A 12,735-nucleotide genomic window follows, 5' to 3' on the forward strand; every position below is an offset into this window, starting at 1 on the left:
AAAATTCTCAAGTTCAAAAATCAACGACAAAACCGTAAAGAAATTCTAGAGTTTCGTTGTTACCGTTCATTTGGCACCACGTGCGACGCGATCGGAAGATTCCAACACCATTTTCGTCTCTTTGTATTACGACGGGAGAGAGAATAGCGCGCGGCTGGGTAGATTAGTCATCGTCAGAGGGAATTTTAATCGAGACGGCCAATTAAGTCACTGTCACCTAAATGAGATGCAGGCCGCCGATGTGACCGCAGAGACAATCGATACGAGGTGCGCACCGTGAACGATTAAAATTGCGTAAATACCTCACGGACGTGCGTTGTTTTCTTCTCGAAGGAATGCGCGCGAATCGAATCGAATCACGGCCAAATTGTAACGAGAAGGGGGGAATCGTTGAGATCATTTCTCGAAAAAATTCTATTCTCTCTTCTCTTATTTTTTTATCCTTTCTCTCTCTTTCTCTTTTTTCCAGAGAGAGAGAGAGAGTGACTCGATATCCATTCACGCAGAACGGATATAAAATACGATCGAATCCGTACGGATTTTTTCCCAATTCCGAAAACGATCCAGGAACTGACCTTCTCGGGCATTATTTGAAAAAAAGAAAAGGAAGGGAAAAAAGCGTCGTGGATTCCGTGTCAGTGGGTTAACTGTACCCATTAACGCGTTTTCTGCGCTTTGACTCGTTCCTTTACGGTTAGAATAGAAGATCGATACTCGAGATTAATCGAGACTAATCTGATTTCTAGCTTCTATCCTTAAGAACAGTCTCGATTGAAAGGAGGTTTCGATTTTCATCGTTTTTTTTTACACGATACGCGATTTATAATCCCAACTGCGATAAATAGATAGATAGTTAAGGATTGGTATTAATTAAAATAATCAACAAGTAACTCGGATCTCTAAAAAAGTATATAGCAGAAGGTTTAAATCTCGATGATCTCGCTTTCTCTTAGATTTCCAAAATTTCGTCATTTCTTTTTTCATTGCGATTCGATACGAAAAAGTATTTGGATATTATTCCAGACGATTATTCGCAATTACGACAATATCGCATTTACGCGATTCGCTGTCAAGGAACACGCTACGTGGTTGAACCATAAACGTGCGAAATTTATCGCCGCTCAAGGATCCGTTTGCCGTGCAAACATCGCACAACCGCGACGCCAAGGTGTTAAACGCTTTCTCGTCTTTCTTCCACCAACCGTACTGTTATTTCAGGAAGCTCGGCGCTCGAGCTGGGGATTATTACAACACACGTCGGTGTGTTAAAATCTCTCGAATTCACGTGCGAGGAATTTCCCGCGGGAAATTCAAAACGGCTCGTTATCCACGCCCGCCTCTAATCCGTGCCCCCCATCCTTGAATCCGCTCCGTGGATCGAATCCACGCCGATAATAATGTCTGTCGAGGCAAACAGGCGTGTGCCTCGGCAAACGGACGATCGTAACGAGAAACGATTATCCGGTACGTTAACATCCGAGGTTCCCTTCGAATAATATCCAAGACAAATACATTTTACACCTTATTTAGAATGATATTAATTTCGTAACGCACACGGTACACGGGCGAGGGAAGGGACGATCGTTAAATAAATGTTGGATGGAAAAAGGGGGGACTGAAAAGAAGAAGAAGAAGAAGAAGAAGAAAGAAGAAAGGAGAAAAGGGTGGAAGAATCTAATCCATTATCAAATGTTCCTCGCTCGCGTGGAACCTGACCGCTCGTCGAGTCGTCTGACACGCGCGGAACCACCCACGCGAATCGTCCTTCTCGACAGCTCGTTTATCTCGCCTTTTTCGCTCAGAAGATCACCCTGCTGACCTAGAGAATCGAGTGGGTGTTTCCTTTTTCTTCTTCTTCTTCTTCTTCTTCTTCTTCTTCTTCCCTTGTCTCTTCATCGTTATTCGAGCGACAATTAATGCAGTCCGCCGTCAGGTATCACCTTGACTCAGACACGCGATTGCTTTTTCTTTCCTTTTTTTTTTTTTTCTTTCTTTGCAGCAACGATGCGTTTCGAATCGAAATCACCTCCTCGACGAATCGCTCGAAGCTGATCTTCGGCGAATAATTTTCGATAAAGATGGACGGATTTCGATTCTACTCGATACGATCGAGTAGATACGATCGTAGAATTCCACTCGTATATACATATGCGTTCGCCTAAAATTAGAGTGCACGGGGCGGCGGGGCGGTAGATTTCGTATCCGCGAAAAATCTATTTCCGAATGCGTGTGTATATCGGGTAATGCGGCGAGCAATACGGTTCCAGGAAATTTGCTTTCGACGATGGGGAGGATCAGTGGCCCCTGATTGGGTCATGCAAATTTAGACCGAGTCTATTCTCGAGTGCGTGGCCCGGCTCGTGAGTGAGCGAAACGAGGGAGATCCTAGGCGAGTTCTTTCGACCGCGACAATAGACCACCACTTTGCGATCTGTGAACAAGCAAACAAGTGGGTGCACGGATGACTAAGGTAAATCGGGAAATGCACGTCCGTTTCTCTTTGGGTTTATCAACAATTATCTCGGAATAGAGACTTGCGGATGCGCGTATAAATAAAAGTAAAAGAAAGAAAAATGCGTGTATCAGTATCTTGTCGATTGATCGTTATTAAACTTTATTTAATTTCGATTGAAAAATAATCTTCTCTTGAGATATAAGTATTCGATTTATATAATGTTACTTGTAATTTTATTGTACTTTTACGTGAAACTTTTCTTGACATTTTCTTCAGTTTCCTTTCCACCTCGATACAATCGGTCGATCGCCAAGTTAAAATGCGTCTTAAAATCGAGCGGAACTTTTTTCTTTTCTTTTTCAAGATAACAGAGAAATCGTATTCGATCGGACGAATGATTCGTCACGAATGAACCATCGTCGTCGTTCGTGAATCACACACACGGTCGTGGATCCGACTTAACTATCGCCTTCCATACTACGTCGAATTCGTTGTCATAAAGATAATCGCCTCCTCCGCGTCGCTGTGTTGTTCGCGCTATTAATCTCACGAGTGTCGTTAATGCGGCTGGAGAAGGCAGGGCAACACGATGTTAACGTCGAGATAAACGGAACTCGTTCTTGCGAGGAACATGTGGCGTCCCGAAACCGGGTCAACCGCATATGTGGCTCGATTTTAACTATTTTTGACGCGGCGCGTTCGCCACCTCTGAGAGACGAGATTAATTATCCGGAACGGAAAGAGCAGAAAATTCTCCTGGCTCGTCTTCCACGAAATCTTCTTTGTTATCGTCTCTCTTTTTATAATAGCGAACGGCTATTAACGGTTTCATTGCGAACGGTTTCACAGAGCGTAAATAGAAGCTTTAGCCTCGAGAGTCAACTAGCGGAAATACCGCGGTGTATCCGCGTTTCCTGTCGCAACAGCTTTCCATGATTCGGGAAACGCGCCCATTGTGCGACGAATTTCGATCCGAAGTATTTCATCGACAAAATGGCCGATGGGTTGATTGTTCAACTTCAACGATCTGTCCTCTGCCCGCGACTCTCTGCGGTGAACAAAAAAACTCTTGCGTCACTTCTTTACGGCCCGTTCCGAGTGATTCATTCACGCGTGCGGGATAAGTTTTTATCGTGCTTTATGCTCCGTTTTATCGTGGACGAACGTGAAATTTTCAATTTCGAATAATCCAAAAGCGAGAGGATCGTTTTCGACTCGATAAGGAAGAGAAGAAGGATAAATGGAATTAAATTTCGCGACGCAATTTAACGCGCGCGCTCCCACTTGGCTATGCAACGCTTTTATCGGGAGACTCGAGTGGAAATTCGAATACATACACAGACGTTCAAGGACTCGAGAGTGGAGAGGAAGGATCGCGTCGTAGTCAAAGAGGCATCGGTGCATAGAGGCGCGGGTTCATCGGAATTCCCTCGCGGAACGATTTCAGGTGGAACGATAGTTTTCAACCCGCGATGTATAATGCATCGCGCGCATCACGGCCGATCCGCGCGCTGAATGGCGATTTTTCATTTAACGCCCGTGTTCTCACGAATCGACGCGGCAAACAGGCCTCTCCTCGGCCGCGTCCATTTGTCGTCGTGGCAGATTCGATTCGATTCGATTCGATTCGAAAGGAACGGGAGAGGCCCGTTGGTGGTTGCTTCGACGAATTGGTTCTCTAGCATGGGCGAGGCTTAGAACGCACCAACACGCCTTCCACCACCGCGTCCACATTCACACGCGTTTTTTGCGCGAGCGACCCCATACCCGGTCGTCTACGCATGTGTGCCGACTGTCGAGACGATTATTGAACTCGATTAGGGATCCGAAAATTGGCTCCACAATTTTTTCGCGGAGAGGGAGAGGAGATTTGTTGAAAGATCACGAAAGTATCGAAGGAAGATCAGTTGGTATTAAGAAACTGGACAGTGAAGATTTAATAGTTGAAGTTACGAATAAATTACTTTAATGTCAAATAGTAATCGTTTGAAGTAACTTTATTCGATATTTTTTACTTTCCAATGGATCAACACTGAAATTTCCAACTCTGAAACGAGATCTCTCGGCAAGAATCCAATGTACACTGCAATATATAGTTACTTCAATGAACAATTTTTGGCCCAAGCGTAATTTTTTCTTTCTAATTCTGAACAACGAATTATTATTACTATTACATTTGTGCTTGTTACGATTAAATTTTTATCGTTCCACGATATTTTTCCGATCCCATATCGATTGATTAATTCTTCTCGTATCTATTCTTTTAAACGTACGCGTTTAAGGCAGTGCTAGACGATCTTAGCAAAGTCTGTCTGCGTACTACGTACTTGCATTCTTGTCCGTGCCACCACTATTTCGAGCTATATATACTTACTTGGTATGTCCTTCGTTCTCTCGGTTGCACGACAATCATACCTCTCGATCCATTATTGGCAGCCGTCGTTATTGGGTAACGATGTTTCGGCAAGCGCGTACACTTACCAAGAAGCAAATCGTAACGAAATTTATATTATTCGTTCAAAGACAAACGTTACGTATCAGCACGACTTATATTTAAAAATCCCAACAAATTCTAGTTGCTCTTTGCAACCTCCTCCCGAGTTAACCCACGTCTAAAATCGTATCGTCGAAAGAATGTCGCCCGTTAACTCGTCAAATAGATTCCCCTCGGCTCTAATAAAACAATAAAATTGCCGACACGCGCGCAGCTCTCAATCATCCTCCACCGCGATCGCTTTCCTCCAACCCCTCCTCGTAATTGACCAATGATGTAATTCTCCGAATTGAAAAAATTGGTCTCGTGCCAAGTCGAAAATCCAACCTGAAACCTGACCACGCTTTGTCCATCCATTTCGAAAATTGAAAAGTACGAAACTCCGTTAGATTTATCCTAACCCGTTCATCGCGTGAACCGAGCCGAAACGTTATTACGTCACGCGTGTGAATAGAAATTGAAACTCTGATCTTTAGTTTAAATCGAGAGTTGGATGATGGACGGTTTCGATGTAGTTCTTCTTCCTCTTCCTCCTCCTCCTCTTCTTCTTCGAGGGTGAAATTAATCGACGCGTTGCATCGACCGGCGGCTCCTCCCGCTCGTCACCACTCGAAACAGTCTGCCCTCTTCCGCCTCGACGGAATGGGCTTGCTTGTGATCCATGTAACGACGCTCATTGTCCCGTAATGAATCTGGGAGGGACAGGATGCCGCTGTGTATACGTGTTTCCAACGAGCACGCTGGAAGACACGCTACGATTTCGCTTCGATAGGCTTCGTACTTGATTTTTGTCGCTTTCTGGATAGTTTTTGGAATTACTGAGAGAGAGAATTGGGAAGGCATTCGTGATATCTCTCTTATTCAAAATCTTTTGACGGTTCATCGACTAATAGTCATGAATTGGATTCTTCTCTATAATAGTTTCAATAATAACGAGACAATTTCTCTTAACGTGCATCCTTTTTCTCTCAATTGTCGTACCGTTAACAATCGATATCCTCAGGATCTTGACGAGTGAAAAGAACGAATCGTGGCGTTTCAGAGAGCGTTCAGGTAACGTCTTCTGAAGAAAGGAAAGGAAAGTATCGATGCGTGGAGGAACCACGTATTATATCCGTTCCGAGTGGACGAATCCACTCCAAGTGGACGATATACGATTTCGCTACACGCGGAGATGCATCGAGATATATCGATGTTGGCAAACGCAGTTCAGAGCAGCTAACAAGTTGCCGGTTGCGTTCAACATGACAAAGAGGCGTCTGCTTTTGTAAGTCGTGTTCGTTGGAACGAAGGACGGGGATGATAAAGCGAAATCCGATTAAGCTTAATGGCGAGGGATTTAATCGAAAGACATAGAGAGAGAGGGAGAGAGCCGCGGATATTCAGGATGAAGAATGAAAGTTTGCGAGGCAATTAGAGGCAATTTCCGGTCGGCAGGGGCTCGAGTGATTCGCGCGCGGCTCGCGATCGTCTCTCGTTTTTCTCCTCCAAGAGACAAAGAGAGAGAGAGAGAGAGGGAGAGAGAATCTGTTGGAACCGTTTGGCTCGAGCGACTTGTAATTTTGTTGCTGTCCAGGAGGACGGGCATATGATACGTTAAAAAAAGCAGCAGGCAACGATCGTTAGCCTAATATTAACATCCATAAAGTGCAATCGCGTGAGGGACGCTCGAGCGGGGGCCCGTGTATGTACGTCTGCTTCGTATCAAATGTTTAATTACAATATAAAGCGGCAGGCGAGCTGACCGCGGGACGTGAAGCATTTACTTTTGGCCGAATAAGGCCGCTTTTAAGACGCCTGTGTTCCGTGGGGGATGTGTGCTCGTATCTCCCGCCAATTTATAATCCCGCTTCCTCTTACGTTTATTTCGCGTGTACACGCCGATACGGGAAAAGGGAGGAAAGATTGGCGATGCGCCAGGGTTACGAGCGGAGGGGACGAAAGTGGAGGAGGGATTATTAAGGGAGGAAAGGATCGAACTTGGAAATTCGAACTTGTAAATACGAGGAGAGAACGAGAGAAACCGAGGGAGGGAGACAGATTGTATAATTATGCAATTTAGATTCAGTTTTACGATTCTGGTTTCGGGTTTATTAAAAACGAGAGTGGGCGTAAGCGCGAGCTCCTTCTGATCCGAGAGTGTGTTGAAAAAACTTGGCCAACGAAGATAATGCGTTTCTCGTTTAAACGAAATGTCGGTATATACGTCTTGTGGGGATATTTCTCGTATACAACCGTGATGAACCGATGAGAATCGTCCAACGATATATATATATATAAAAGCGACTTGTAACGCGAGCCAAACGAGTAATCCCCTCGGCCGTTCCTTTTCTTTTAATCGCATTTTCATCCGCCGCTCGATTAACCGGAGGAGGAAAGACCGAGCTCGGAGGGCCTCGCGTGGATCGGTCACATTTTATTTTTTTTCTCTCTCTCTCTGTCTCGTTCTCAACCTATCCCGCCTTTAAACACCTTTGATATCGAAGCAGCTCGATCTTATCGCGTAACATTATCCCCGTACATTATCGCCGTTTAAGGGTTTCATAATTTCTTTCATACGAACACGGTTTGCGTAATAAAAGACGCGTGACGACGTTCTGTGTTCGATAATCGGCAAGAATGCGGTTCTACCTTTTAGCCAGGCCTGGGTGCTCGAGAGTCCTCGTTGGGGGGAGGAATGCGCGGCCGAACGAAAACGGGAGGGGGGAACAAATGCACCGAATTCCTGAGCTGGGCGTAAACGAGCGGTTTTACGAGAAAAAAAAAAGAATATTCGATATGATTAACGGTATACAACGGTTCTAAGTATCGATCCTGCTACTACCGGATTCTTCCGAATCATACCGATCGTATCGAACGATCGTGCCGGATCATCATCATCCCGAGCTTACCCCTCCCCTCCCTTCGATTATTTATAACCGAGCGAGAAAGAATTTCGATTCTTCTTGCGTCCACCTCTCTCTCTCTCTCTCGGAACCCATTCCGAGAACGACGATTAGGAAAGATCGGCGTCCGATGTCGGGTGTAAGCTGGCCCGGCGTATCGTTGTAAACCGAGATTAAATTGCATTGTCCGTGGCCCGTTACTGTGCCAGCGATAATTGCAGCCGCGGCGTAAGGTTACCTGCGAGGTCGCGGGTTAAGCACGGTGGGCGAAACGTGGCCAGCTCTCAACGTGCAACAACACGTTACGATAATTTTCGTTTCGTGTCGGGCGAGGCCATCTCGAATATAGGGTTGTGGCCATCTCGATTCGACTTCATTGTCAAAGTTGGTTCGCCAGTGTCGTGCTGGAATTCGTGGAATTCGGGAAACGAGGGTGTGTACACGATCGAGTGTAATTGTGTTTGCGCTTCGTAAAACCGTGGACACGCGTTTGTTACCATTTTACGGAATCCGGGTCGATGATTCGATCGATTCGATTTGATCCGATCCGATTCGATTTTACACGGATCGTTCGAGTTTCTAATTTGTGGAAAGTTGAAATATCGGCGCTTTTGGAGCGTGAAAGAATTGGGCAGGATAATGTGCGGTAATAACCGAAGGTATTTCCAGTTCTAACCTTGTCCCTTCTTTTACGATCGGCCGGTTTCCCCTTATAATTAGGATCCGATGTATATTTTTGCTTCGTGGAAAACGGAGCAAGTGTTGAAATGCTTTAAATCGAGTGTGAAATTACATCTTTTCAATCTCGTTACGCAATATTCCATGATTGAGTATCGATACGAATGATTATCTTAATTTTTTTCGCATATCAGGTGGAAAAATGTGAATCTCTTAAACGATTAATTCTTAATCGTTTATTCGCGATATAATTCACATTTGATAAAATGTTGGAGATGTTTCGAAATCCAATTGATATTATCCTAATATTCTTTCTTTTGCGTATTTACAACTTTTGCATTTGCAAACAAACATTCTCCTTGCAACTGGCTTATCATTGCTGCATATTTATCAGGGATCTCCCTTGTCTGATTATAGCTACCTGGAGTGTCTCCTGGAGCTATTTCATCCGTGGTTGCACCCGTGTTATTAAAGTATCGGGTCTGCAGACCGAGATTGTTGCTCGCCGGTTCTCGAGCCGAGGTCGATCCAGCCGCAGATGTGGGATTGTTGCACGGGGAAGTTTTGTTGATCGAGGACTCGGCGAGACAGTACGATCCGATAGGAGGTGAGTCTCGACTGGTTCGATCTGATTTTATTTTGGGAAAAAAAGAAACGATACTCATACACGGATCGACGTTTGCTTTTTATCGTGTTACAGATACGGACAGGAGATACAGAGCCACGGAAAAGTTGTTGCATGCAGAAGAGGAGTATCACGAAGCTTTGTGCAGCGCGAAAGAATTGTACGCACGGCCCCTGGCGCGAAATTATCCCGAATTTCACGATGTCATCTTTCAACCGCTCGCGGATCTCTCCGTGGTCACTTCTGAACATTGCCAGAGGGTGAGTTGATACGTATTTTGCTCTCTATTTAACGTGCATATCTTTAATTTATAAAAAAGATCAATCAGAGATCTCCGATTTTTCACGTTACATTTGAATCTTTTTAAAAAAATTTTCCTAATTTTTATTTCGCTCAAGTACTTGTTCGCTATTGCTCGAGTTCTCGTTGGCCAGTTTCGTACACGGATAGGTAGGGCTCTTCTTATCGACCGATTCGTGATCTATCGCAAGGTTGCGACTGGTAGCCTGGGTCGAGAGATGGCAGCACTCGGAGCGTGCCGCGTTATTCAAGTTCGCGCGGCACCTGTTACTTCGAGCACGTTGCCTTTCTCCTAGCGTGTCGCAATTACGTTTGACTCTTCCAACCTGTGTAACCTTTCGCGAAAGGGAATTCCAGATGATCGCGCACGCGAAAATCTCTCTATCCAAACGTATCCCGCGTTTACCTTCCAAGATTCTTTTAAACCCAACAAAAGGAAAAAAAAAAAAAAAGAAAAGAAGAAAAGAAAAAAAAATCCTACGTGTACATTCCTCAGAATTTAATTTCCAGTCGCATACGTTCAATTGAATTCGCGTTTCCTCGACATTCCCCTCTCGAACCCTTCCTCTCGTTAGAATTCAATATCTCGTTAGTTGCCTCTCCCATCCAAGTTTCTTACACAACAATGTAAATACCGTTGGACGAGTAGCCAGAAGGCAGAAGTTCGCCTCGTTCCAAAGTCCAATCCCGAGGAAAGCAAGAAAGCGTGCGAGATCGTCGTCCCTCTCCTGTTTTCACTAAAAACAAGCGTGGAAAATATCGCTGATAAGGCGATCGGGTGGCCGCGAAGGGGGAGGCTGCTTGCTGCCCACTCGTGGACGGACGTGTTTTCTTAGGGCTGACGATAAAGTGGATGGGTGTCCTTCGGGTGTAAACACAAAGCCACGCCGGCGGAGCTGGTTAACGAGTCGGGATGAGCGATGACGGTGGTTAGCATCCTCATAAATATTGACTTTTACAAGACCGGCAGGCCAGAAGGAACTCGGCTGAAGATGCAACTGCCTCGTAAAGTGAAAAAGCCTCTCCTCCTCGCGCGAGCGAGAGATCGTTGCGCGGGAAACGCCTACCTTCTTTATTCGAACCGGTGAGACGACGGTGATGGTCATTGATAACGAAGTTTCAGGGCAAAAAGCACGCGAACGTAAGACCGTGCCCGATCGATCTGGGACGAGGATCCTTTTTTACGAATATCGACGCGCGCATTAATTGCGGTGTAAGTTCTTTTTTTCTTTTTCTTTTAGTAGATCGATTTTGAAGCTTGCCCTCGAATGAAATCTGTCGATCCGCCTTTGAACTTGCTTAAACCAAAGTAATACTAGCGTTTCTTTTTTCCTTTCTTTGCTCTCGACTTATAAGTAAAAATGTATGAATTCAAACTTAGGTTTCTCCTAACTTATGACGATCTATCGCTACTTTAGAACATAAAGATTCCGTGAGTGTTCGATTTTCCTTTTTCTCTCTCTCTCTTCGATTCGTCATAGCGATCGATCAACCGTCGATGGTATTATTCTTCGTCAGATCGCGTCGCGAAAGGAAAAGCGGAGACTTTGGCGAACGTCAGCCGAGTCTTTCCTACACGTGGTGTAGGAAGGTGGTCGAGGTCGATCTCCGCGATTGTCGGGATGATGACGCAAAACCCTCTGCCGGGAGCGAAGGTTAATTAGTGAAAATCGTTTCGAGCGAGCAGTTGCGAACGTTTCTGAAGCGGGAATCACGAACCCGCTCTTCTCTTCTTCCCTCCAACCCTTTTTATCCCGTTGTCGTCGTCGCCGCCGCCGCGTTGTTCGCGCCTGCCATCTCCTCTCCTGCAATTTCACTTTGGAAGCGGGCAATTAGAAGCAATCGCGCAGCTGCGAATCGAGGGAGAGATCTTCTTCTTCCTCGGTTTTTCTCTCTCCAACGAGAGAACGCGAGAAGGTGTGTGCGTTATTTGCTCGGTCAGAAGGATTCTTCGAGTCCTGTGGGTCACCCTTCTCCTTCTCTCTCCCTTTTCCCTTCGAGAAACCTCGAAGGATTCCTGGAAAAGTATCCCTCTTTTGTATCGTTTCCCTCCCTTCGAGCAATTGAGCGTAGAATTTCGGAAGGACGCGATGTATCCTCCCCCTTTTCGATCATCTTTCGCCTATCTTTCGTCCCCTTTCTCTCCTCCCCTCCTCTCCACCACCGTAAATTACGTTTTTGCGCGTTCATGGCGGCGCGGCTTCAAGAGTTGCAAGTGGTTGCATCGCGATGCGCACGTGCACCTGCGCCTCATTGCCCCGAGCCCTCAACTACCACCAACCTGGAATGCGACAACCCGCTCCCTCACCCGACCAACGCCCTCTCTTTCGCCTTCTCTCATTTTTACCCGCGACGAGCATTCGTGTATTCGCGATTCACTTATTCACCACTCCTTGCTTCTCTCCTTTGTTTACGGAAGGGGACGGCGTGATTGGTTAATTACGCTCGAGCGTAATTAGGGAGGATAAGGGAGGACGTGTAATGGTGATGCAGTGGAGATATTCAAACCGCGCGTGGATGAAGAGAAAAGAGGAAGAAAGAAAAGCCGCGTCATTAGGAGAAATAGTTGGGAAGATACTTATTTACATATCCGACGTGGAAGCATTAACATCTTTCGATTCGAGCGGAGTACTTTATTTATCCGTAATTATATCGTAAGGAGAATTAATGGATCCGCGTGTGTGTATATATATATATATATATATATATATATATATAAGTTTCAAAGATCGTTGAACGTTCGCAAGAATCTTTTTCAATCTGTAGATTTCCGGAGTCGAGTTTTGCTAGGAATAAAGGATGAATCAGATACAAAAATGACTCGATCCGCACGGGATAATCATACGGCTGATCATATTTGGTCGTATCGTGTCGTTACCCGTCCTCGTCGTGGTTAATATTCACTTGGTGGATCAGGGTTCACGTTTTTTTCGCGGTGAAAGCACGCTCGAGAACCGGTGATTTCGCGGATCTCCGTCGTTCTTGCGACTTTCGTCGAGTTTCGTCGGAGAGATTGCACACTCGGGGAAGAGAGAAGCAGCCGGTCCGTCGAATTTCTTTTTTCTTTTTCCGACCCAAGCGTGGATTTCTCCTCGAAGAGGAGGCTCTTTTCGAAGATCGATCCGAAAACGGATAGAGCGCCGATATTCCGTGACCGAATTTCGCGATACGAATCGCTCGTAGATCCATGCTAATTAGAGCGTACAGACGCGTAGAATTGAGTTTCGGTTAACGATCTCGTGGTGCGCGAGACCAGGAAGGTAATAAATGCTTACAAGCGTTTGGATATGAAGTGGAT

The 12,735-nt window shown here is 45.5% G+C and overlaps 1 protein-coding gene across 2 annotated transcripts in view; it reads left to right on the top strand.

Moving 5' to 3' along the window:
* LOC410044 (rho GTPase-activating protein 20) overlaps window positions 1-12,735 on the top strand; it is a 171,187-nt gene that overhangs the window by 28,006 nt on the left and 130,446 nt on the right. For both annotated transcript variants that reach the window (XM_016911124.2, XM_016911123.2), the window contains exons 2-3: window positions 8,930-9,119; window positions 9,213-9,397. In XM_016911124.2, coding sequence (XP_016766613.2) covers window positions 8,930-9,119; window positions 9,213-9,397 — 375 coding nt within the window. The remainder of the gene's footprint in view (window positions 1-8,929; window positions 9,120-9,212; window positions 9,398-12,735) is intronic.

Source organism: Apis mellifera, linkage group LG3 (assembly GCF_003254395.2).
Source record: "Apis mellifera strain DH4 linkage group LG3, Amel_HAv3.1, whole genome shotgun sequence".
Classification (NCBI taxonomy): Eukaryota; Metazoa; Arthropoda; class Insecta; order Hymenoptera; family Apidae; genus Apis; species Apis mellifera.